At 39.3% G+C, this 24,627-nt stretch overlaps 1 protein-coding gene across 1 annotated transcript in view; it reads left to right on the top strand.

The window, feature by feature from the left end:
- WTIP (WT1 interacting protein) overlaps nucleotides 1-24,627 on the top strand; it is a 41,143-nt gene that overhangs the window by 4,646 nt on the left and 11,870 nt on the right. The window contains exons 2-5 of the mRNA XM_077132200.1: nucleotides 1,680-1,781; nucleotides 23,398-23,465; nucleotides 23,635-23,697; nucleotides 23,860-23,990. Coding sequence (XP_076988315.1) covers nucleotides 1,680-1,781; nucleotides 23,398-23,465; nucleotides 23,635-23,697; nucleotides 23,860-23,990 — 364 coding nt within the window. The remainder of the gene's footprint in view (nucleotides 1-1,679; nucleotides 1,782-23,397; nucleotides 23,466-23,634; nucleotides 23,698-23,859; nucleotides 23,991-24,627) is intronic.

Here is a 24,627-nt window from a genome sequence, read left to right as displayed (position 1 = left end):
GGAGCTGAGGCATGGCCGTTCCCTCGGGTTGGGGGGCCCGCTCACTATTCGCCAGGGTCCCCACCAGGCTGCCTTTACGTCCTGCTTCGTTCTGGGGGCGTCTGGATTGAACTTCCAGGGGAGAGCGAGGCAAAGGAGGCCCGGGACAGAGCTCCTCAACAGATCTGAGAAGGAAAAAGAAGAACCAGAAAGCCAGGGACAGGTTGTATTGAGGAAACCAGAGGAGGAGATGCTCCACCCTCCAGCAAGATCAGGGCTGAAGGTCCGCAGTTGTGGATGGTTAGGATGCAACTAAGTGTGAATTCATCTTTCTTTCTTGACTGAGGGAAGGCAGGAAATGGGGTGGCTGATGGAGCAAGAAGGGGTTTTTGAAGCATGGTTATGTGTTAGGGAGAGTGTTCTGGTAGGAAGCAGGAGAGTGAGGACATTTTGTCCTGGAGCCAGAAGATTGAGGATCCAGAGGGAATATGGTAGCTGTCTTCTTGCCCTTTGTGTGGGGTGTGGGAGACTCTGACTGACTCTGAAGGGGAGTCATGATGTCTGGGATGGCTGGCCACTGTCTGGGTCTCTGGGACAGCTGGCCAGTGGTGCCCTAAGGCTAGACCTGGGGTTCACCCTGGCATTATAGGGCTCCACTTCCTTTTCCACAGCACCCTACTTGCTGAACCTCTGACCCTATGCTGCCAGGGATGGTCCCCAATTCTATCTAACAATCCCAGATACCTTCTTTCTTTCCTTTAGGCCTTTGCTCAAGTATCACCTTTTCAGCAGGTGATTAGGAATCACACACTCAGATGTGCTCTTAAACAGTGCTCTTTTTCTCCCCAGCACTGACAGATTAGTTAACAACTGTTGTCTGTCTCCCTCCACTAGAATACAGGTTCCTTTAAGGGAGAGAATTTTGGTGCATTACAGATTTTCCAACCCCTGAACTGTGCCTGCACCTGGCAGGCCAGTGGTGTGTCTGGGTGCTGAATGGGGAGGGGACAAAATGGACCTTTTGGCACAGATGAGGAAACTGGCTGGGAAGGGTCAGTGACCCTGCTCACTATGTGCCCATCTGGTCTTCATTTTTTGTGTCTGTATCAGGAAATATGCATATTTATTTAGTATGCTGTAAGGTGGGGGTCACGTTTCATTCTTTTTCCATGTGACTATTCCATTATTGCAGCACCATTTATTGATTTTGGGGTGGGGGAGGGGTAGGGGGAGAGGTGGGGGGAAGTGCACGGGCCCAGAATCTCACCTGGGTCTCCCGCATGGTGTGTGAGAATTCTACCACTGAACTACCTAGTATCCCTAGTATTTTTATTTTGAAGAATAGGATTTGATTCCTAGACAGCAGAAGGGATCTTCTCTCAGTACAAGAATAGCCAGTGGGTAAAGGAGGTCTTAGGACACCCTGTAGGCACAGTGATAGCTTCATGGGGAGCATGGGGGAGGACAGCTTCGGTCGGCTCTGACTCCATGTCAGGTGCTCTGCTGAGCTCTGAATCCTCAAGACTACAACAGCAGCAGACCCTGAGTAATGGGTTCCCTTACTGTTCCCAGGTTAGTTGTTTGTAACTGAGTGTTGGAGGCCTAGGGAAGTTAACCTGCCCCAAGGCAGGCAGGTGGTCAGCATTGGGATGGGGAGTCCAGGGGGCTAACCACAGCACATCCTGCCTCTCCTCTCACAGGCATTTGCATCAAGTGTGGGCTCGGCATCTATGGAGCAAGGCAGGCGTGCCAGGCCATGGGGAGCCTGTATCACACCGACTGCTTCACCTGTGACTCCTGTGGTAGGTAACTTCTCCCTTTGTACCCTTTGCACCTGGGACAGAAACCTAAACCTTAGGCAGAAGGATCACCTGGCTCAGGCCCGTGCTCGGGTACAGGGGAGGCTGGGCAGAGTCTTTCCATGCAGAAGGGGTGTGGCCTCTTTTCTTCTGGGTCTGACCTGTTTTCAGGGACCAGGCCCCTGGGGAGATCTGCTGGGCTCTGGGAAGGGGGGTGTGGAGACAGCGAGGAGCCTTTTGGTGGCCGTGGGGAAAGGCTGGCCTCTGGCCCTTGGCTTTGGAGCCTCCCTTCTGTGCAGGGAGGGGGGCATTTGATGCCTCCCAGCTGCTGCCTAGGAGGGGACATGTGGCAGATGAGGGGCCTTCTGCCCACCTGGATTTGAGGCTCATCTCTCCTTTTCTTGCATTTCTTCTTCAATTTATTTTCTCTCCCAATTGTATGCACAGTATAAAGAATTTACAGTTTAACTTTGACAAAATTATAAAAAGAAAAAAGTGACCATAATCGACCACCCCACTAAATCTGCACTCTCAGTTTTCCCGGTGTTTTTCTAGACCTTATCTTTCAGTTAATATCTTTTTTTTTTTTTTATGAAGTTAAACATACACCAACTTTTTGACCCAGGAATTCCATTCCTAGTTATTTATTTATTTGTTTTAATTAAGCATATTAATACATTAGTAGAGAAAAACCATAGTCATTTCAACAGAATCATAAAAGCATTCAGTTAATATCTTTTATTTATTTACATTTAGTGCTTTAATATTTTATTTCCTAAAAGTATAATGCATGCATAATGTCAAAGTCAAACAGTGTTAAGATGCTTTATTGTAAAAAAACACTTATATTTCCACTTCCAATCCCATTTCCCAGAATTAAACACTTTTTTTAAGTAATTTCATCTTGTAGACACTTGTGTGCCTTTAGTAAGCATGTGCTACTCTTTCTTGATATATCACTTTGAGACATGATCTCCTTATTTTTCCTGTGATAAATGAAAAATAGGTTTTAAAAAACATTTTATTTCAAAATATTCAAACTTATAAGGCAGTTACAAAATAATACAGACCTCATACAGAGAACGCCAACATTCCCCACCCCCAGATACCTAGATCCACCCATTTCAACATCTTGTTACTCTTCCCACATAATTTCGTGCATCCACCATCTATGCATCCATCTTTCCATCCGTTTTCTGAACAATTGAAAGAGGGCTGTACACATCACACTTCTTGAACACGTGATATTCCATGTGTATCTCCCACAAAACAAGGACGTTCACCCTTGCAGTCAGCTCAAATGCAGATGCCAAGTTCAAGAAATTTAGCATTGATAAAAAGCTTGCATTCTATGTTCCAATTTTTTCCCATGTCCCCAAAATGTCTTTTTTCCCCCATTCCTAGTCCCACCCAGTATCATGCACTACATTTGTCATTGTCTCTGTAGTTCCTCCTTCTTCCCTGCACTTTTTGTGTGTGTGTTTAAATGCATATGTTTTTATTTTTTAGGGAATCAGAATGGAGAGTAAAACTAATGAGTTGATCAGTACAAAAATGCTAGAAGTAAAAATGGGGGATAAAATAGAACATTTAAAAAAACTCTAATAGCCAACATCAACGATTGCAAAGGACATTATGCAGATAATGATCAGTCAAAAATTGCATCCTAATGTTTCCATTTTCCTTTTGTTTTTTTCTGTTTTAATCCTGCACTACTTGACCTTCTCCTTTCTAAAATTTTGGAGGTTTAGGTTAAATGCTTTTCTGCTGCTCTATGCAAATTGCATCTTCAAACTTCAAAAATCTAATCCAAAGCCTGTCACTACTTTGAAGATTTTCTTTTTCCTTGTGCTATTGAAAATTAAGAGTTTATTTACAGATGATTGCTTGTTATACACTGCCAACACATAAGATTTGCAAATCTCACTTTATATTGTATTGTCACCTCAAGTATACATTTCATAAACCTAATAGCTGAATCTTCCTCCAACTATTTCTTAAAACACAGGTTACTAACAGACAGACCTGAAAATATGCAATTATATATTTTACCCCAGCAAAACATTATTAAACTGCAATCTCCTCAGGTATTGAGGATGTTTTATCTCAAACATGAAAAAAATAATCTTTGGAATCATTTTTCCATTTTCTCATTCCATAGATATCTTTGGAAGTTATTGGCTAAGTTCTTAAAATGCCATTTCTTTTCTTTTGAAAAGTTAAAATAATATCTTAAGATTTAATTGTGACATAAAAATTCCTGGCTTCTGGGAGTAAGTACTCAGTAGAGGTTTTTTTAAAACATTCTAGAAATACCTGGTGTGTATGTTTAACATGGGATATTTATTTCTTGTGGAGTGAATTTGATATCCTTTAGAATCAGTGTTTAAAGACTTATGAATTTAAGTATTACTTTTCTCAGTGTTACTTTTAATTTTAAAGAAAATTTATATAATAAAGTATGTTTTCTAACATGACTCATCTATTCAATTGGTTTCACTTAAATAATTGGTTGAGTTCTGCCATAAAGCATATTTTTGCTATCATTCTTAGGTTCATAGCAAAAATATTGAAATAATAAATATAAAGAAAAAATAACTAAATAAGGAATGCACAGCAGTGGCCACAATAAACAGTGCTAGTCATTTTAATGCTTTATAAGTGGTTTGTTTACATTTAGTTTCTTATTATGTGTATAAACGTATGTTTTTTTCCCCTTCATTTGGATTTTGTTGATTATTTGAAACTCTCCAACTTTTTCCATTCCTGACACTAGCTGCTTCTCTGGGCCTTCTGTCCTTCTGTGAATACAAAGAAGTTATTTGCACTGATTGCTGAGGTCTGTTTAATTCCTACTTGCCTTCAAGGCACTGTGGTTCATAGCAGCATGTGTTCCAACAAGCAACCAAACTCCAAAACAGGCAGAGTTGAATTCTCATCACTAACATTTGTGCGGCCCAGAGCAAGAGTTCAAATGAAAGCCCATATGTGACTAAATGTTTAGAAATTATACATCAAACTAACAAACCTAGGTTCTGTCCTCCTTTGTTGGCACACGTGCCTCCATGATAACCTGAAGGCTTGGTTTGAATTTAGAGTTCATGAAACTTCAACTTCGCAGGTTGGAGCGAATGGGTTTTGGAGCCTCAACCAGTGGTCCCTGTAATCCTGCATTGCACGTCCAAGTGCACCTCCATAAATAGCTGTCTTTTAGCCATTCTTTGGGAAGAAAATGCAGGAAATAGGTCCACGTAGGCCCAGGAAGGGAGCTCATGTCCATCCGTCTGTGCAGGGAGTTCTGGGGTCCTGATGCTCATGGTGTGGTATGGGGGAACAATCTGAGCAGGCACGTCCCACTGCTCCTTGTCCATTGTGGCAGGAAGTGTCTTTCCTCCTTTTTTTAAATGGTGGAAATGCATATACAACATAAATTCCACCCCCTCCCAAATGCCATCCAGTGGGATTAATCCCATTCACAGTGTTGCAGTGCCCTCTCCACCATCTGTCGCTATAATTTTTCCTTCACCACGTACAGGGACCCAACACTTATTTGCATCAACCCCCCACCACCCCTGCCCACAACTCCTTGTAACCTCTACTCTATTTTCTGTCTCTATGATCTTGTTTATTCTCTGAAACTTTCCCTGTGGCCACTGTGGGCTTAAATTTAATATCTTATATCTATAAAAATCGCATTTGCTTTGATAACAGTTTAACTTCAGTAGCATACATAAACTATGTTTGTTCCTATATCCTTCTTTTTTTTTTTTGACTTTTAAAATGGGAGTTTAATAAATTGCTAGTTTACAGTTCTAAGGCTGAGAAGATGTCCCAATTAAAACAAGTCTATAGAAATGATAGAAATGTCCAATCTAAGTCATTTAGGGAAAGATACCTTGATTCAAGAAGGCCGATGAATTTCAGAGTTTCTTTCTCATTTGAAAAGGCACATGGGGAACACAGAGTTTCTCTCTCATCTGGAAGGGCACTTGGTGAACACGGCATCATCTGCTAACTTACTCTCCTGGCTTCCTGTTTCATGAAGCTCCCATCTCCAAAGGTTGCTGGCTGGTGGACTCTGCTTCTTGTGGCCATGTCATTCTGCTCTGCTCTCTGAATCTCTCTTTTCCCACCTATATCCTTCTTTGCCCTCATCTGTATGTAGTTCTTGTCACAGATTACATATTTACATGTTATGAGTCCTGAACCATTGATTTATCATTACAATTATGCATTTGCCTTTTGGTTGCTGGAGGAAGTTAAAAGTGGAGTTACAAATCAAAAATACAGTAGAGCGTGTATTTATATTTGCCCATGAACATCTTTATTTCTTCATGTGACTTCAGTCAGTTGTCTGGTGTCCCTTCCCTTCAACCTGCAGAACTTTCTTTGGCATTTCTTGTGGGGCTGGTCTAGTGATGAAGTCCCTCAGCTTTTGTTTGTTTGAGAATGTCTTCATCCCTCCCTCATTTTTGGAAGATAGTTTGCTGGATATAGAATTCTTGGTTGGCAGTTTTTGCTTTCAGCAATTTAAATATGTCCTCCCAGTGACTTCCTGTTTCTATGGTTTCTTAAGAGAAATCAGCACTTAATCTTGTTGAAGCTCCCTAATATGTGACAGGTTCTTCTCTTTTGTGGCCTTCAGGATCTCTCTTCTTTTACTTTGACATTCAACAGTTTGATTATAACATGGTGCAGTGTCAGTCACTGGGTGTATCCTGCTTGGCATTTTTTGAGTGTCTTGGATATGTATGTTCATGTCTTGTATTAAATTAGGGAAGTTTTCAGCCATTATTTCTTAGAATAATCTCTGCTTATTTTGCTGGTTCTTTTCATTCTAAGACTCACACAATATATATATTGGAACATTTGGCAGCGTCCCATAGGTTCCTCAACCTCTGTTCACGTTCCTTCATTTATTTTTCATGTGTTTTAGATTGGATGATTTCAGTTATTTTCCAGTTCACTGATTCTTTGTTCTGCCATCTTCAATCTGCTGTGAATACCTCTAGGGAATTTTTTAAAACATTTTTTTAAATTGTGGAATATAACATATGTACAAAAATGCAATAAATTTCCAAGTACATTTTTTTTTCCAAGTACACTTTAATAAGTAGTTATAGAACTGATTTTAAAGTGTGGTGTGGGTTACAGTTCCACAATTGTTCATTTTTTCTTCTAGCTGCTCCATGACACTGGAGACTAACAAACAGAAATATCAGTATAATCGTTCAGCAGTCATGCTCATTTGTTAAATCCTATCATTTCTGTTATACTCCTCCTTCTCTTCAAGTAACATATAAACATAGAAGCAATAAATTTCAAAGTACATCGCAAGCCATTGACTTTTTTTTTAAACTTTTTTTATTGTATTCTATAACATACATACAAAGCAAAGAAAGAAAAAAGCAATAGTTTTCAAAGCACTCTTCAACAAGTAGTTATAGGACAGATCCCAGAGTTTGTCATTGGCTACCACCATCGTCACAGATTTTCCTTCTGGCTGCTCCAGAACATTAGAGGCTAGAAGGAATGTTTCTTATCATCACAATCGACTTTTTTTTTTTCTTTTTTGTGAAAAATAACATATATACAAAAAAGCAATAAATTTCAAAGCATGGCACAATAATTAGTTGTAGAACAGATTTCTGAGTTTGGCATGGGTTACAATTCCACAATCTTAGGTTTTCACTTCTAGCTGCTCTAAGACACTGGAGACCAAAAGAAACATACTAATTTGTGAAACCTTACCTTCTCTGTATACCTCTACCATCACCTTTGATCCTTCTCCCACTCTTTAAGGATATTTGGGCTATGTCCATTCTGACTTTTGCATGTTGGAAGGGGCTGTCAGTACTGAGGGGTAGGGAGGTAGAACTAGCCGATGTTTTGGAAAGGCTGGGCCCTCTAGGTTTCAGATCTAATCTGGTCCAGGGTCACATCTGGAAAGTTACCCAATGCATGGAACCCTTGTAGAATCTTATATATTGCCCTAATTATTCTTTAGGATTGACTGGAATGATCCTGGTTGGGGTTTGGCAAGTTGTGATAGGTGGCAATGTCTAACTGAAGTTTGCATAAGAGCAACCTCCAGAGTAGCCTCTTGACTATATTTGAACTCTCTCAGCCACTGATACCTTATCTGTTACAGTTCATTTCCCCTTTTGGTCAGTATAGCATTGTTGATCCCACAGTGCCAGGGCCAGACTCATCCCTGGGAGTCATCTCCCACGCTTCCAGGGAGACTTTCACCCCTGAACATCAAATCCCACATAGAAGGGAGGCCGTGATTTCACTTGCAGAGTTGGACTTAGAGAGAGTGAGGCCATATCTAAGCAACAAAAGAGGTCCTCCAGAAGTAACTATTAAGCATGCCTGTAGGTAGGCTAAGCTTTTCAACTACATACATAAGCTTCACAAGAGCAAGGCCCGAGATCAAGGGCTTGGCCTATTGATTTGGGTGTCCCCAGTGTTTGACATAGTATCAGGGATTTCCCTGGTGGTAAACTTTAATAACTCCATATTTTCTGTCCTCTAGGGAATTTCTAATGTCAGTTACTCTTGTCTTCAACTCTGCTTGGTTTCTTTTTCATAATTTCCATCTCTCTGTTGATACTGTCTTTGTGTTCATGTATCATTTTCCTGATTTCCTTTAGTTTTAGCTCTTTGGAATTACATAGGACTATTTTTTTTTTTAAGTCTTTGTCCGGAATGTCACAGGTCTGATCATCTCAATTGATATGATTTCTAATGCTTTAATATTTTCATTTATGTGGGCCACAGCTTCCTGGGTTTTTTTTTGTTTGGTAATCTTTTGTTGAAACCTGGGCTTGTGATATTTTAATGTGTTATTGCTGAAATTTAGATTCTGAGCCATCTGCTCCTTAAGCTTGTAACCAGCTAGTGTAATGACCAAACTTTCCTTGAATGGCAGGAGGTAGTAAATAAATAAATAAATAAGAAGGAAAAAAAGAGAACACCTTTCCCAGTCTTTGCGCATTGACCTGTGTGAGTACTCTCTTTTAGGGAGTATCCATGCAATGAGTTTGGAGAACAGCAAAGCATAGGGACCTCCCTAATTCTTTCTGCCTATGTATCTTTGTCTTGGACGTGCATATTTGGCCCTTGGAATTCCCCCATTTACACAGGTGTAAATATCCCCTCTTTTCTAGGAACAGTTTCCTCTCAGGCCTGAACCCTGTACTGTATGTTCTATGGTGAATAATCCCTTGCCCAGGCAGCATGATATGACTGTAGAAGAGCTGTGAGCCACCTTGTACATGCAGGGCAACTTCTGGTATAAGCAGGTCCCTCAGGCTACCGACAGACAGATTGGGCCCTGCACGCTTGTTCCTAGTGTGTGCATGAGGGTTATCTGCCCTCTCTGGAACCGGGACCAGGAATTTGCCCTGTAAGCACAGTGAGCCCTGCACTGAGCCAAAAGGTGTTCCAGCCAGGTTGCCATGAAACCCTACCACATTTAAGTAGCCCTTTCCTTGATTTGATGTGCGCCTTGTTACTGCAGTCCTTTAACTGTTTGCTTTGAGAAAGTCAGTTCTTGCTGTTTATTCAAAGTTCCCACTCTGCCATTTTGTTTGGGGTGAGGCCAAGAAATAAGTTTTTATACCACCCAGTCCCCCCTCTCTCATTCCATCTTCCCAATATAGTCACAGCCCTAATTTTGGTTAAGTCAATATACTGGGTTTACATTACTATGACTGTATAAATATTATTTACTGCAGAGCCAAGAGTCACATTGTGATCACATTCCCTTTTTTCTGTAGTCATTTACTTTTCCTAGAAGTTTTGAAAGAATCTTTTTCCTGTGTTGTCTTATTTTACCATTTCCAATTGTTGTCTCCCCGCTTCCACCCAAATGCTCCCTTATATTAGGCATTTTACTGAGTCCCCTCTGGACCCTCCCAATTTTGAACCAGTTTCCTTCCAGACTCATGTGAAACTTCATTGTACACCTTCCCCATATACTTTCTAGGTTTAGAACTACTGTTTCCTAGGACCTTTCAACTATAGATAATAGAAAAGGAGCGGAGAAAGCTTAAAAAAATGTTTCTTGACTCAGTTAACTGGGAGTCCAGAGATAGGGCCAGCTTCAGGTTGGGCTTGATCTAGTGACACACTCTGTAATTCCCTTGGCTGGATTTCCTTGGGTTTGGCTTTTTATCCTTAGAACAGCTTGTCTAATGGGTCTGTGGGTATAGTGGTCTGAAGGAAGAAGGGCATTCATTTGTGGTCATTCCTTTGGAGAGGGGAAAATTCTTTCCCAGAAATCAGGTAGCAAACTTTGTTTTGTATCTCACTGACCCAAATCATGTTACCTGTCCATTTTTGAACTGGTTGGAAGCATGCCATGATTTGATTGACTGACTTGCCTAGTCCCTGAACCAATATTGTGGAAAGGAAAGAATGATTATCTCTGTATCAGTCAGACTCACCACTTGTGGATAGGGGAGTGGGTTCAGGTTTTCCTGAAGCACACTAGGCTATGTGAGGAAAGGTTGGATACTGAACAGAACTTGGAGAAGAGGGAAGTCAGTGCTGGGAAGCAACCTAAAATGTTTCTAACATTGACTTCCTAATTTTGCTGTAGCTAACTAAGAAAAGGGTATGTGAGAGGTAATTTTTCTGAATCTTTGTAATCTAAAATGTCTATATTTTATTCTCACATTTAATTGATAGTTTAGTACCTATCAGTTATTAAATAATAATTGCAAATCGAATTCCAAGTTTGGAATAATTTTCATTCAGACTTTTGAGGGGATAATTTTCTCATCTTCTAGCAACCAATATTACTGTTAAATTCTGATGCCATTCTCATTCTTGTTTGTGTGTGTGTGATCTGTTTTTTCTTTTTTGGGTGCTCTGAGGAAGAGGGCTGTCATGTTACACAAATTCTGATCACTGCTTAACTTTGTAGCGTCTGTGAATGGTTGTGTATGGCGTGATTCTCAGGGTCTCTGTTTATGTAGATACAGTGAAAATGGTGTGTGCTTCAGTTTCCTAGGCTGCTTAAAGTAGATACCATGAAATGGGTTGGATTAAACAGTGAGAATTTATTAGTTTACAGTTTCAGGCCAAGAAAATGTCCAAATCAAGACATCATCAGGGCAATGCTTTCTTCATGAAGACTGGCTGCCAGCGACCCTCGCCTCCTCTGTCACATGGCAAGGCAGGATGCTGGCATATGCAGGCTCCTTTCTCTTCCTGGTTTCCTTGCTTTCAGCTTCTTGCTTCTGTGGCATTCTCTTCCTTTTTCTGAATTTCATTGTCTTATAAGTTAGTCTAGTAAAAGGATGAAGACCCTTTCCGATTGAGGTGGGTCACACCTTAACTGAATTAGCCTCATCAAAAGATCCTACTTACAATGGGTCTGTACCCACAGAAATGGTTTAACTTTAAGAACATGCTTTTCTGGGGCACATACAGTTTCAAACCACCACAGTGCCCTTGAAGTTGTGCGACACAGCAACCTAGCTTAGGATATTCTGTTTATATTTGGTGTAGACTTTTTATCATTGCTTGTGCTGCACAATCACAGAGTACTTTGAAACTCTAGACCTACTTCTCAGTTCTGTGAGTTTTTCTTATGCTATTTATTTTATTTCTTCCCTTCTTTTTTTCTCTGAAATTGAACCCAGCAATGTATAATCAAAACAATATATTATGACCAAGTTGAATTTATCTGAAAAATACTAGGGTGGATTAAGATTTTAAAATTCATTAATGTAATTCATCTCATTAACAGATTAAAGGAGTAAGACCATAGAATTACCTTAGTAGATTTCAGGAATAACTCAATAAATTTCAGCATTTGTTCATGAAGAAAAAACTCTTAGTATGATGAATAGAAGGGAACTTTCTAAACCAAATGATTTGTTACCAAAAAATCCTATGCAGCTGTTATACCCAATAGTGAAAAGTGAAATTTATTTTAAAATTGGGAAAAGAATGATGCTTGCAGGTAGGCTTTCTATTCAGCATTATACAGGAGGTCCTAGTCAGTGCAGTAACCCAAGAAAAAGAAATATGCCGTATTCATGGACCGGTAGATCGACGAATCAGTTCTTCCCAAATTGATCTATTAATTAATTGAAATTCCAGTTATGTGTATTTTTCATGAATTCGACAAGCTAATTTTAAAAATTAAATGGAAGAGCAAAGTGCCAAGAATAACCAAGTTGCTTTTGAAGAAGTTGGAAGACTTAGCACTACTGAATATTAGTACCTATTGTAGTGTTAACAGTATTTGCATGTAGTAATGGTGCAAGAATTGACAGATAGTCCAGTGAAACAGAATAGAGTCAAGAAGCAGACCCTGGGTGGGCCACCATGGCTCAGCAGGCAAGGATGCTTGCCTGCCATGCCAGAGGACCCGGGTTCGATTCCCGGTGCCTGCCCATGTAAAAAAAAAAAGAAGCAGACCCATGTGTATGTGGAAACTTGATGGATAGAGATGACATTACAGATAGTTCTGGATATCCATATAAAAATGAAATTCATAGCATATGGATTAAAGACTTAAATATGTAAGGCAAAACGTAAACATTTTAGAAGTAAATATAGACGTGTACCTTTACTTGACCTTTTGTGAAAAAGGATTTTCTTTAATCAGTCATAAAAACCCCCAAACATGAAAGATTGACAGTTTTGGCTATGTTAAAATATATTCATTAAAAATAATGTGTCTTAAGAAAACAAAACAAAACAAACAAAAAACCAAAAACAAACAAAAAATAATATGTCTTAACGTGATAAGGGGCATTATGAAAGATCTGCAGCTACTTGGTGGTGAAAGGCTGAAAGCTTTACCCCTAAAATCAGGGATAAGATACGATGCCCACTCTCGCCATTGCTGTTCAACTTTGTATTGGAAATTCTAGCCAGAGCACTTACATGAGAAAAAAAAATTCAAATTGGAAAGTAAGAGGTAAAGCTATCTCTATTTGCACATGATGTGATCCTAAATATACAGAATCCCAAAGAACCCACAAGAAAACTGGTAGAGCTAATAAATGAATTTGGCAAAATTGCAGGGTTCAAAGTTAACATAGAAAAATCAGTTGTGTTTCTGTATACCAGCAATGGACAATCTGAAAATGAAATAAAAAAAAAAAACTTCCATTTACAATAGTATCTGAAACAATAAAATGTCTAAGAACAAATTCAACCGTGGAGGTAAAAGATTTGTATATGGAAAACTACTGAACATTTGTGAGAGAAATTAAAGAAGACTTTAGTGAATGACAAGACAGCTTATTTCATGGATTGGAAGACAAATATAGTTAAGGTGGTAATACTCCCTAAGGTGATCTGTAGATTCAATGGAATCAAAATTCCTGAAACCATTTTTGCAGAAATAGAAAAGCCAATCCTCAAATTCATATGGACTCAAAAGGGGCCCTGAATAGCCAATACAGTCTTGAAAAGGAAGAACAGAGATGGAGGACTTATGCTTCCTGTGCTGGTTTGAATCTGTTAATGTACTGTTCTAGTTTGCTAGCTGCCAGAATGCAATATACCAGAATCAGAATGGCTTTTAAAAAGGGGAATTTAATTAGTTGCTAGTTTACGGTTCTAAGGCCGAGAAAATGTCCAATTAAAACAAGTCTGTAGAAATGTCCAATCAAAGGTATCCAGAGAAAGATACCTTGGTTCAAGAAGACTAATGAAGTTCAGGTTTTCTCTCTCATCTGGAAAGGCACATGACTAACACAGTCACAGTTTCTCTCTCAGCTGGAAGGGTACATGGCAAGCAAGGCGTCATCTACTAGCTTTCTCTCCTGGCTTCCTGTTTCATGAAGCTCCCCAGGTGGGGTTTTCCTTCTTCATCTCCAAAGGTCGCTGGCTTGTGGGTTCCCTGCTTCTTGTGGCTATGTCATTCTTCTCTGCTCTCTCTGAGTCTCTCAGTCTCCAAAATGTTTCCTTTCTAATAGGACTTCAGAAACTAATCAAGCCCCACCCAAATGGGTGGAGACATGTTGTCACCTAATCTGGTTTAACAGCCACTCTTGATTAAATCACATCTCCGTGGAGATGATCTAATTACAGTTTCAAACATACAATACTGAATAGGGATTAGAAGAAATGGCTGCCTTTACAAGATAGGATTAGGATTAAAACATGGCTTTTCTAGGGTACCTACATCATTTCAAACCAGCACATGTGCCCTGGGAAAGACCATGTTCTTTAAATCCATTCTTGAGGGAAGCAGACCTGATGTGGATATTTCAACTGAGATGTGACCCAGCCCATCCATGATGGATCTTAATTCTTAACTGGTACCCTTCGTGAAGAGGATAAAAGACAGTAAGAGCCCAGAGAGCTTAGAGAGAAACTCCCCAGAGATGTGAAGGAAAGACCCACAGCAGCAGGGAGACAAAGCCACTGAGACCAGAAGCTAAACCTGAGAGAGAAGGACCAACAGAGTCTGGCCACGTGCCTTTCCATGTGATAGAGGAACCCTGGGTGCCAACAGCCTTTCCTCAGAGAAGGTATCCTCTTCTTGATGCTTTAATTTGGATATTTTCTTGGCCTTAGAATTTTAATTTGTAACTTAATAAATTGCCATTGTTAGAAGCCAACCCATTTCTGGTGTAGTGCATTCTGGCAGCCGAAACACATACCAGGTTCGAAACTTAGTACAGAGCCACAGTAATCAATACAGTGTGGCCTTGACATAGGATAGACATTTGAACCAATGGAATAGAATTGAGAGTGCAGAAATAAACTCATGTAGATATGACCAAACTGGTCTTTGAGAAGGGTGCCAGGAACATTCAGTGGAGGAAAGGATAGTCTTTTCACCTTTTGATGCTGGGAAACCTGATTGTCCACATGGGAAATAATGAAGAAGAAACCTTACTTTACACTATAAACAAAAATTAACTCAAAATGAATCCAGGACCTAAATATAAGACATAAATACATAAAACTCTTAGAAGAAAACATAGGGGATCATCTTCATGTTCTTGGATTTGACCATGGATTCTTAGGTATACCTCCAAAAGCACAAACAACAAAAGAAAAAATATCAAAGGACATTATCAAAAAAGTGTAATCAAACTGTCTCATGCCAAAGAAAAGAGAGAACTCTGAAAACTGGAAGAGAGAAGCCGCACATCATGTACAAGCGAGTCTCAAAACGATTAAGTGCCAGTTTCTCATTGGAAACCATGGAGGCAAGAAAGCAGTGGAAAGATATATTTTTTTTATTTTTTTATTTTTTTTTTATTTTTATTTTTATTTTTTATTAACGGAAAAAAAAAAAAGAAATTAACACAACATTTAGAAATCATACCATTCTACATATGCACTCAGTAATTCTTAACATCATCACATAGATGCATGATCATTGTTTCTTAGTACATTTGCATCGGTTTAGAGGAACTAGCAACACAACAGAAAAAGATATAAAATGTTAATATAAAGAAAAGAAATAAAAGTAGTAGTAATAGTAAAAAACAACAACAACAAACAAACCAACAAGCAAACAAAAACAAAAAAAACCCTATAGCTCAGATGCAGCTTCATTCAGTATTTTAACATGATTACTTTACAATTAGGTATTATTGTGCTGTCCATTTTTGAGTTTTTGTATCTAGTCCTGTTGCACAGTCTGTATCCCTTCAGCTTCAGTTACCCATTGTCTTACCCTGTTTCTAACTCCTGCTGAACTCTGTTACCAATGACATATTTCAAGTTTATTCTCGAATGTCCGTTCACATCAGTGGGACCATACAGTATTTGTCCTTTAGTTTTTGGCTGGATTCACTCAGCATAATATTCTCTAGGTCCATCCATGTTATTACATGGTTCATAAGTTTATCTTGTCTTAAAGCTGCATAATATTCCATCGTATGTATATACCACAGTTTGTTTAGCCACTCTTCTGTTGATGGAGATTTTGGCTGTTTCCATCTCTTTGCAATTGTAAATAACGCTGCTATAAACATTGGTGTGCAAATGTCCGTTTGTGTCTTTGCCCTTAAGTCCTTTGAGTAGATACCTAGCAATGGTATTGCTGGGTCGTATGGCAATTCTATATTCAGCTTTTTGAGGAACCGCCAAACTGCCTTCCACAGTGGTTGCACCCTTTGACATTCCCACCAACAGTGGATAAGTGTGCCTCTTTCTCCGCATCCTCTCCAGCACTTGTCATTTTCTGTTTTGTTGATAATGGCCATTCTGGTGGGTGTGAGATGATATCTCATTGTGGTTTTGATTTGCATTTCTCTAATGGCCAGGGACATTGAGCATCTCTTCATGTGCCTCTTGGCCATCCGTATTTCTTCTTCTGGTAGGTGTCTGTTTAAGTCTTTTTCCCATTTTGTAATTGGGTTGGCTGTCTTTTTGTTGTTGAGTTGAATAATCTCTTTATAAATTCTGGATACTAGACCTTTATCTGATATGTCGTTTCCAAATATTGTCTCCCATTGTGTAGGCTGTCTTTCTACTTTCTTGATGAAGTTCTCTGATGCACAAAAGTGTTTAATTTTGAGGAGCTCCCATTTATTTATTTCCTTCTTCAGTGTTCTTGCTTTAGGTTTAAGGTCCATAAAACCACCTCCAGTTGTAAGATCCATAAGATATCTCCCAACATTTTCCTCTATCTGTTTTATGGTCTTAGACCTAATGTTTAGATCTTTGATCCATTTTGAGTTAACTTTTGTATAGGGTGTGAGAGATGGGTCTTTTTTCATTCTTTTGCATATGGATATCCAGTTCTCTAGGCACCATTTATTGAAGAGACTGCTCTGTCCCAGGTGAGTTGGCTTGACTGCCTTATCAAAGATCAAATGTCCATAGATGAGAGGGTCTATATCTGAGCACTCTATTCGATTCCATTGGTCGATATATCTATCTTTATGCCAATACCATGCTGTTTTGACCACTGTGGCTTCATAGTATGCCTTAAAGTCAGGCAGCGCGAGACCTCCAGCTTCGTTTTTTTTCCTCAAGATGTTTTTAGCAATTCGGGGCACCCTGCCCTTCCAGATAAATTTGCTTATTGGTTTTTCTATTTCTGAAAAATAAGTTGTTGGGATTTTGATTGGTATTGCATTGAATCTGTAAATCAATTTAGGTAGGATTGACATCTTAACTATATTTAGTCTTCCAATCCATGAACACGGTATGCCCTTCCATCTATTTAGGTCTTCTGTGATTTCTTTTAACAGTTTTTTGTAGTTTTCTTTGGAAAGATATATTTAAAGTGCTAAAAGCTGCCCACCTTCCCCCCCGTACCATGTACCCACCCCCACCCCCCAAAAATGCGAAAAGCAAAAGTTGCCAACCAAGAATTCTGTATCTGGCAAAACTGTCTTTCAAAAATGAGGGAAGGATTAAGACATTCCCAGATAAACACAAATTGAGGGACTTCATCACTACTAGACTAGCCTTACAAGAAATGCTAAAGGGAGTTCTTCAGGTTGAAAGGAAAGGACATTAGATAATTGTTTGAAGCCATATAATGAAATAAAGAACTGGTAAAGATAATGAAATGATAAGTATATATTACAATAATATTTTATTTTTGATTTGTAACTCTAATTTTTACTTCCTGCAGGGTCTAAAAGGCAAATGCATAAAATGTTACGATAAATCAATGGCTTTGGTACATTTTATAGGTAATTTATAAATCTATAGGTACATAAATTACACATGTAATTTGTGAGAAGAACTACATAAAGGTGAGGGAGGTGAAGGGGTACAGGAGCATAGTTTATATATGTTATTAAGTTGTTAAATTATCAGTGCAAAAGAGAGTTTTAGATTTAAGGTGTTAAATTTAAGACTCATAGTGACCACAAAGAAAATATCAGAGTATGCAAATTTATAGAGACTGAAAGTAGAGTACAGATTACCAGGGGTGGGAGGCAGGGGCAATGGGGAATGGATGCAAAATATGTGCAGGGTTTCTGTTTGGGGACAAGGAAAAGTTACAGCAGTGGATGGTGGTGAAGGAATTGCAACATTGTTAATGTGATTAATCCCAGTGAATGGGGATTAATTCTGGAATGCTTGGGAGTGGTTGGGATGGGGAGATCTATGCTGTATATATGTTTCCACAATCAAGAAAGAAAGAAAAAGAGATAGTGACAATTAAATGTACATGATATTGAATAGAGGAGGAAGAAACATGGAAAATATTTAATTTGTGATAAGCTGGGGGGATGGAGGGGTATTGGAATATGGTTTGTGTATACTACTGAAGTTGGTTTGGTGTCAGAGACTGCAGGTTGCCAGCAGTGGGGGACGGGGCGCATGGGGAGTTAGCACATAATTGGCGTCGGGTTTCTGTTTAGGGAGATGAGAAAGTTTTAGTAATGGGAGTTGGTGAGGGTTCCACAACATAATGCATGTGGTTAATCCTGCTGAATGATATGTTTGTGGGTAGCTGACATGGAAAAGTTTATGTTGTATATGTGTTTCCACAGTTTAAAAAAAAGAGCAATTGAAGATAAAATAATTAAATACAATACTTGATCCTGGACGGCATCTAGTAAGGGATAGGAAAGTCTTAAGATATTATGGGGACATATAAAAAACAGTTGAAATGTAGACTTTAAGCTTTATATCAATGTTAAATTTCTTGAACTTGATAACTGCATTAAAGGTAGGTACGTAAGTGAATATCTTTGTTCTTAAGAAATGTATGTAAATGGCAGTATTAAATGTTTGAGGATCATGATGTATATACCCACACAGTCAAGTGTTGCTAGAATAGATTGTTAGATAGATAAATAGATTGATACAGCAAATGTAGCAACATGTTAAAATTGGTGGATCTGGGTATCTGGGGGTGGGGTTATGAATATGTTAGAGTTCTCTGTGTGGGGTTTGTATTATTTTTGTAACTGTTCTGGAAATTTGAAAATATTTCTGAATAAAATTATAAACAATCGCTTCTCTATTCTATTATTTCCTTCTGGAACTTAAATTAGGAATGTTAGGGTTTCTCATTCTGTTCTTTTTGTCTCTTAACCTCTCCTTCATATGAGCCTTTTCTTTATCTCTTTTGCTGCATTCTGTTTAATTTCTTCAGATTCATCTGCCAGAATATGGAATCTAGAACTTTGATTTCACTCTTCAGATGTTACTAATCTGTTCTTTAACTTTTTCATTGAGTTTTTCATTTTAGTGATTAGATTTTTTAAAATTTCATTGAGTTTTTCATTTTAACAATTAGTTTAATTTGGTTCTGTTTTAAAATCTGCCTCATTTTTGATAGTCTCTTGATTTTATTTTTATCAAGATTTAAAATACAAACAGTAAAGTTTAAGTGTATTATACTTTAAGTGCATTATAGCATGATATGGTTTTGCATATATGATTATGCATGTGATCACCACCCAGATCAAGATATAGAATATTTCCATCACATCAGAAGGTTCTCATGTGTTTCACTTCATCCACCTGTTGATGGAACTTTGAATTGTTTCCTATGTTTGACTATTATGAATACAGCAGAAGCGTTCTTTACGTGTTGGTTGATCTACATTTGCACTGATTTCTCTAGCAGTGGAGTTGCTTAGTCATGGGGCAGCATGTTTTCACTTTAGTATATATTACTAAACAGTTTACTACAGGAGATGATCAGTTTATAATCCTGTTGAAGAGTACATGAGATCCAGTTTTTCCTCATTCCCACAATGCCTGACACAGCCAGTTTTCTTAGTTCTAGCCATTTTAATGGGGGTATCTGTGTGAATTAAAAAAAAATTTATCAGGGAAGTTAAAGGTTTACAGAAGCATGCATAAAATACAGGTTTCTCTACACCTCCCAATTACCAGTGCTTGCAGTGGTGTGGAAAATTTGTTACAATTGACAACACTTTTTTTTTTGTAGTTGTATATATTTTTTTTACATGGGCAGGCACCGGGAATCAAACCTGGGTCCTCGGGCATGGCAGGTAAGCACTCTTACCTGCTGAGCCACCATGGCCCGCCCTGTAGTTGTGTTTTTTTAATGGTAGTTTAATTTGTTACAATTGATGAAAGATTATTAAAGTAGTAGTATAACTATTGTCCATAGTTTTCATAGGGGTATTTTTCCCCTATATTCCTGACCTATTATTATTATTCTTAATGTGAATTTAATTTTAATTTCCCTGTTGAGTAGTGGTTACCATCACATCTTTTCGTGTGTCTGTTGGCCATTTGAATACCTTTGTTTGTAATGTGCCCTCAAGTCATTTTAAAATTGAGTTGTTTAACTTTTTCTTATTGATTTAGAGGAGGTGATATATTTTTGAATAAAAGTCCTTTGTTGCATATACATATTGTAAATATCTTTTCCCAACCTCTGGCTTCTTTTGCCACTTTTTAAATGGTGTCTTGATGAAAAGATGTTCTTAATGGAATCCAATTTATTATTTTATGTTTTCTTTGTGGTTATTGTTTTTTATGTCCTGTCCAAGAAATCTTAGTAGTCTATTGCTCTTATATTTTAGATGTCTGTTTTTATTTTGTTAGCATGTTAAACATTCCTGTTCTGTATTTTGTATCTCATAATCCAGTATCAGACATCTGTTGAAGTCCTACTTCTGTTGTTTATTGTTTCTCCTTGCTCTTTCTCCTTGCTCTTGATCATGATATCTTATTTCCTTGTGTGTTTTATAATTTTTGATGGTGAAAGTCTATCTGTGTGCATTAATTGAGGTCTCTCTTGAGGGTGCATTTCTCCAGCGAAAGTTGTAAAACTTTTGATTAAGCAAAGTTTTAAACTTGAATGAGGGGCAAAAATTTTTTTTTCTGAGTATTCTTAGTTGCGTATAGACTTTTATTCATGTAGCATATTATAATACAGTCATTATTCTTTTTGGTGCATAAATTGCCCCCGATTTGGCTGGTGAAATCCCTGTAACCTGGCTCCTGTGCCTTGACTTGTCCCTGTCATTCTTTGAGTACTTCTTCTGGTACAAGATGTTCCAGGTCTATCCTTATTTTGTTTTGTTTTTAAAGTTGTGTATAATTTACATGCAGAATAGCAAACAGATCTTAAGTGTACAGTTCAAAGAGTTTTGACAAATGTATACATCCATATAACTCACACACTTAACAAGACACAGAAAGTTTTAAACACCCCAGAAACTTCCATCTTCCTCCTTCTCAACTTTTTCTCAGTTGCAACCTGACTAGAAGCATCCACTGTTTGGATTTCTGCTATCATAGATTAGCTCTGTCTGTTCTAGGAAGGACTTCATATAAATGCAGTCATATAATATATACTATTTAGTGGCTACTTTCTTTTACAGAGCATTTTCTAAAGATTTATGTTGTTGCCTGTATCAATACTTTATTACTTTTTATTGCTGAGTAGCATTCCATTGTAGGAACAGACTGCAATTTGCTTATCCACTTAACTATTGATAGATACTGGGTTATGCTATGAACATTCTTGTACTAATCATTTTATGGACATGTTTTCATTTCTCTTGGGTAAATTCCGTGGGGTAGAATTCTTGGCTCATAGGTTAGTGTATGTTTAACTTTACAAGAAACTGCCAAACTGTTTTCCAAAGGGGTTGTACAATCTTACACTCCCACTAGTAATGTAAGATGGTTCGTTTACTCCACATATTTGCCAACGATTGGTATTTTAGTCTTTTTAATTTTAGCCATTCTGTTAGGCATAAAGTGGTATCTCCTGGCTTTAATTTGCATTTCTCTAAAAGCTAATGATGTTGAAAATCTTTTTTTCTGCTTTCTGGCCATTAATATATCTTTTGTGAAGTCTTTTCTAGTCTTTTGCCCGTTTTGTTAAAGGGAGTTACATTTGTATTTTCATTATTGAGCTGTAGAATTTGGTATATATATTCCCTCTCCTCTTAGGTACATTGTCAGATGTATGTTTCGTAAATATCTCTTAGCTACATTGTCAGATGTATGTTTTGTAAATATTTTCTCCCAGTATGATTATTAAAAAATTTTTATTAATAAAACCAATCAACATACAACACAAACATTCTTAACGTATGAACATTCCATACTTGGTGTGCAATCAGTGCCTCCCAGTATCATCACATAGTTGTATATTCATCACCATGATCATGTCTCAGAACATTTACATCATTCCAGAAAAAGAAATAAAAAGAAAAAAGAAAAAACTCATACATACTGTAGCCCTTACCCCTCCCTCTCATTGACCACTAGTATTTCCTTCTATCCAATTTATTTTAACATTTGTTCCCCCACTATGTAGTGATTTTTAATCCATATTTTTTACTTATCTGTCCATACCGTAGATAAAAGGAAATTCAGAACAAGGTTTTCACAATCACACGGTTACTTTGAGAATGCTGTATCACTATACAATCGTCTTTAAGAAACATGGCTATCCCAGTATGATTTTTAATTTTCTTAATGAGTATCTTTTGATGAGAAGTTAAAAATTTGATGAAAGTCCAGTTTGTCAATTTTCTATTTGTTATATGGTGACTGCTTTCTGTGACTTAAAAAATTGTGGAGGGTCTGAGATTGTCCTCTACTTGCAAGTTGACATGTTAACCTATCGCAGTTTCATGGTTGCTAGCAGAAGGCATGAGATTTTTACATCAGAGACTCACAAAGCACTGCAAGCAGCCTGAGCCTTCCGTTTGCATCAGTTCTGCTCCCCCCCCCCAAGTCTCCTTGGGGCAAGACACAGCAGCTCAGGTGGATGCCGCATGTGTATTGGGTGTGTGCACAACTGAGGAGTTCTGAGTGTAGAGAACCCCCTGTTGTATTGTTGGCTGCCAGCAAACCCATCTCGCCCTTGTCCTGGAGGCAGACGTTATTATACCAGACAGCAGACAAGCCTACCCTAGGCTCCAGTGCGAGATGCTATCTGTATCTCTGAGGCAGTTTGCTCTATAAACATCTTGCAAAGACAGTCCAGAACATAAGCTGTAAGTCCTCACATTAGCAAGATGGGCGGAAACATGAGAGACCCATGGAGAATTGTTTCCCAACAGCGGTGTATCTCTGTTTATGTAGTTTTTCTTTCAAATCTCTCAGTGCGGTAGTCTTCAGTGTAAGATCTTGCACATCTTTCATGAAATTTATCCCTAAGTATTTCATGGTTTTATTTGATGCTAGTATAAATGCAATTGTAAAAATTATGAATTCATTTTCCAATTGTTCGTTGAGGAAATACCCTCTTATTCGTAGCTAGGGAATTGTCTTTCTCCTAGCTCTGCTAGGTCCTGGGGGGTTGTTTATTGACAGGGCTCTCTTTAACACTGGACTCCTTCAAATGCTGAGAGTTTACTTCTAGTATTCATGGATTAAGAAAATTCATTTTCCAAAAATCTGCTCTGAATCTAGATGGACTAAAGCAAATGTGTTTTCTCACAATCAAAACTTCAGTGTACATTTGAAAAACAGGTCTTCATGCATTTGCTTTGAAAACCTCTTACTCTACAGACAGCATGTTCTGTTTAATTTTTTTCTGAAGTATCGTGGTTACAATCCCAGGAACACAATATTAAAGGGAAATTTAACAGTTCATCTGTAATCCGACCACTCATCTGCTGGAGGAGGGTGCTGAGAGGTGGGAGCAGGGCCCCAGCTCTGGTCTCCAGCTGTCCAGGGGCTTCCATCTCAGTTCCTGTCCTTGCAGGGAGACGGCTTCGAGGCAAGGCATTCTACAACGTGGGCGAGAAAGTGTACTGCCAGGAGGACTTCCTAGTGAGTCACAGCTGTGCCCTGGTTTGTGCCATGGGTGGGAGTGGGGTGGGGGACCTTCCTTCTGACTCCCATGGAAACCTGAGGTCAGGAGGCAGCTGTTGGTTGGGCAACAAGTGCCCCTTTGTCATATAACATCCTGGATCCTGTCCCCCTACTCCCACCCCACCAGTACTCCGGGTTCCAGCAAACGGCTGACAAGTGTAGCGTGTGTGGACACCTCATCATGGAGATGGTGAGAACCTTCCCCAGCCTCCCGGAGTTCTACCCCTATGACCTGGGCGGAGACTGAGGACCGCCCCCTCCCACCCTTTCACCTGTTCCAGACCTGCGAGGGGCTCAGGGACAGAGCCTCTTCCGGGGGCTGTGCTGAGCCTTCCCCTGCACTGACCCCCAGATCCTCCAGGCCCTCGGGAAGTCCTACCACCCAGGCTGCTTCCGGTGCTCCGTGTGCAATGAGTGCCTGGATGGGGTGCCATTCACTGTGGATGTGAAGAACAACATCTACTGTGTCAGGGACTATCACACGTGAGTAGCCCACATGTGGGGGAGGTGGGACTGGCAAAGTCTCAGTTGCCTCCCCGTGAAGTATTTCCCTGACCTGCCTGCCTGTGTTCTCTCATTCTTGGCTTTTTCACAGAGCACAAACCAAGGCACTTCAGACCTCCCTTGGTGCTCTCTGCACTAGAGGAGGACCAGGTGGCTGAGCCACCGGTTGTCTCTTTCCACTCATCTCTCCAGCTCTGCCTCCATGTTCTCCTCCTGTTGCTGGGGACTCTCTCAGCTGCCCTGCCCTGTCCTACCCTTCATCCATCCCTTTGCTCCTAAGGCCAGGCCAGCCCTCTTCTATGGGAGTCAGGGATTGGGGTCTCTGCAGAGCCTTTCTCCTCCTGTCTGGTACCCAAGTGGGCAGCCACTCTGCTTCCCTTTGCTGTGGCTTCAGGCTCAGCCCTGGGAGCTTTGTCCTATGCTGCTGTCTTGCATGGGGTTGAGGCTGGGCTAGGTCAGTACCTCGTACGCAGGGTGAAGCCAAGCTTTGCAGGGGTCACAGGTTGGGAGTGGTCCAAACCTGGATGTTTCGGGGCAGGAAATTCACAGGAAGCATGAAGGGGAAGGCAGAGCAGAACCCAAAGCCATCTTGAAGGAGATGATGGGGTGGAAGTGA

This window comes from Tamandua tetradactyla, chromosome 16, assembly GCF_023851605.1.
Source record: "Tamandua tetradactyla isolate mTamTet1 chromosome 16, mTamTet1.pri, whole genome shotgun sequence".
In the NCBI taxonomy this organism is placed as follows: Eukaryota; Metazoa; Chordata; class Mammalia; order Pilosa; family Myrmecophagidae; genus Tamandua; species Tamandua tetradactyla.
The sequence above is the reverse complement of the archived record's forward strand: the minus strand, read 5'-3'. Positions and strand labels throughout refer to the sequence as shown.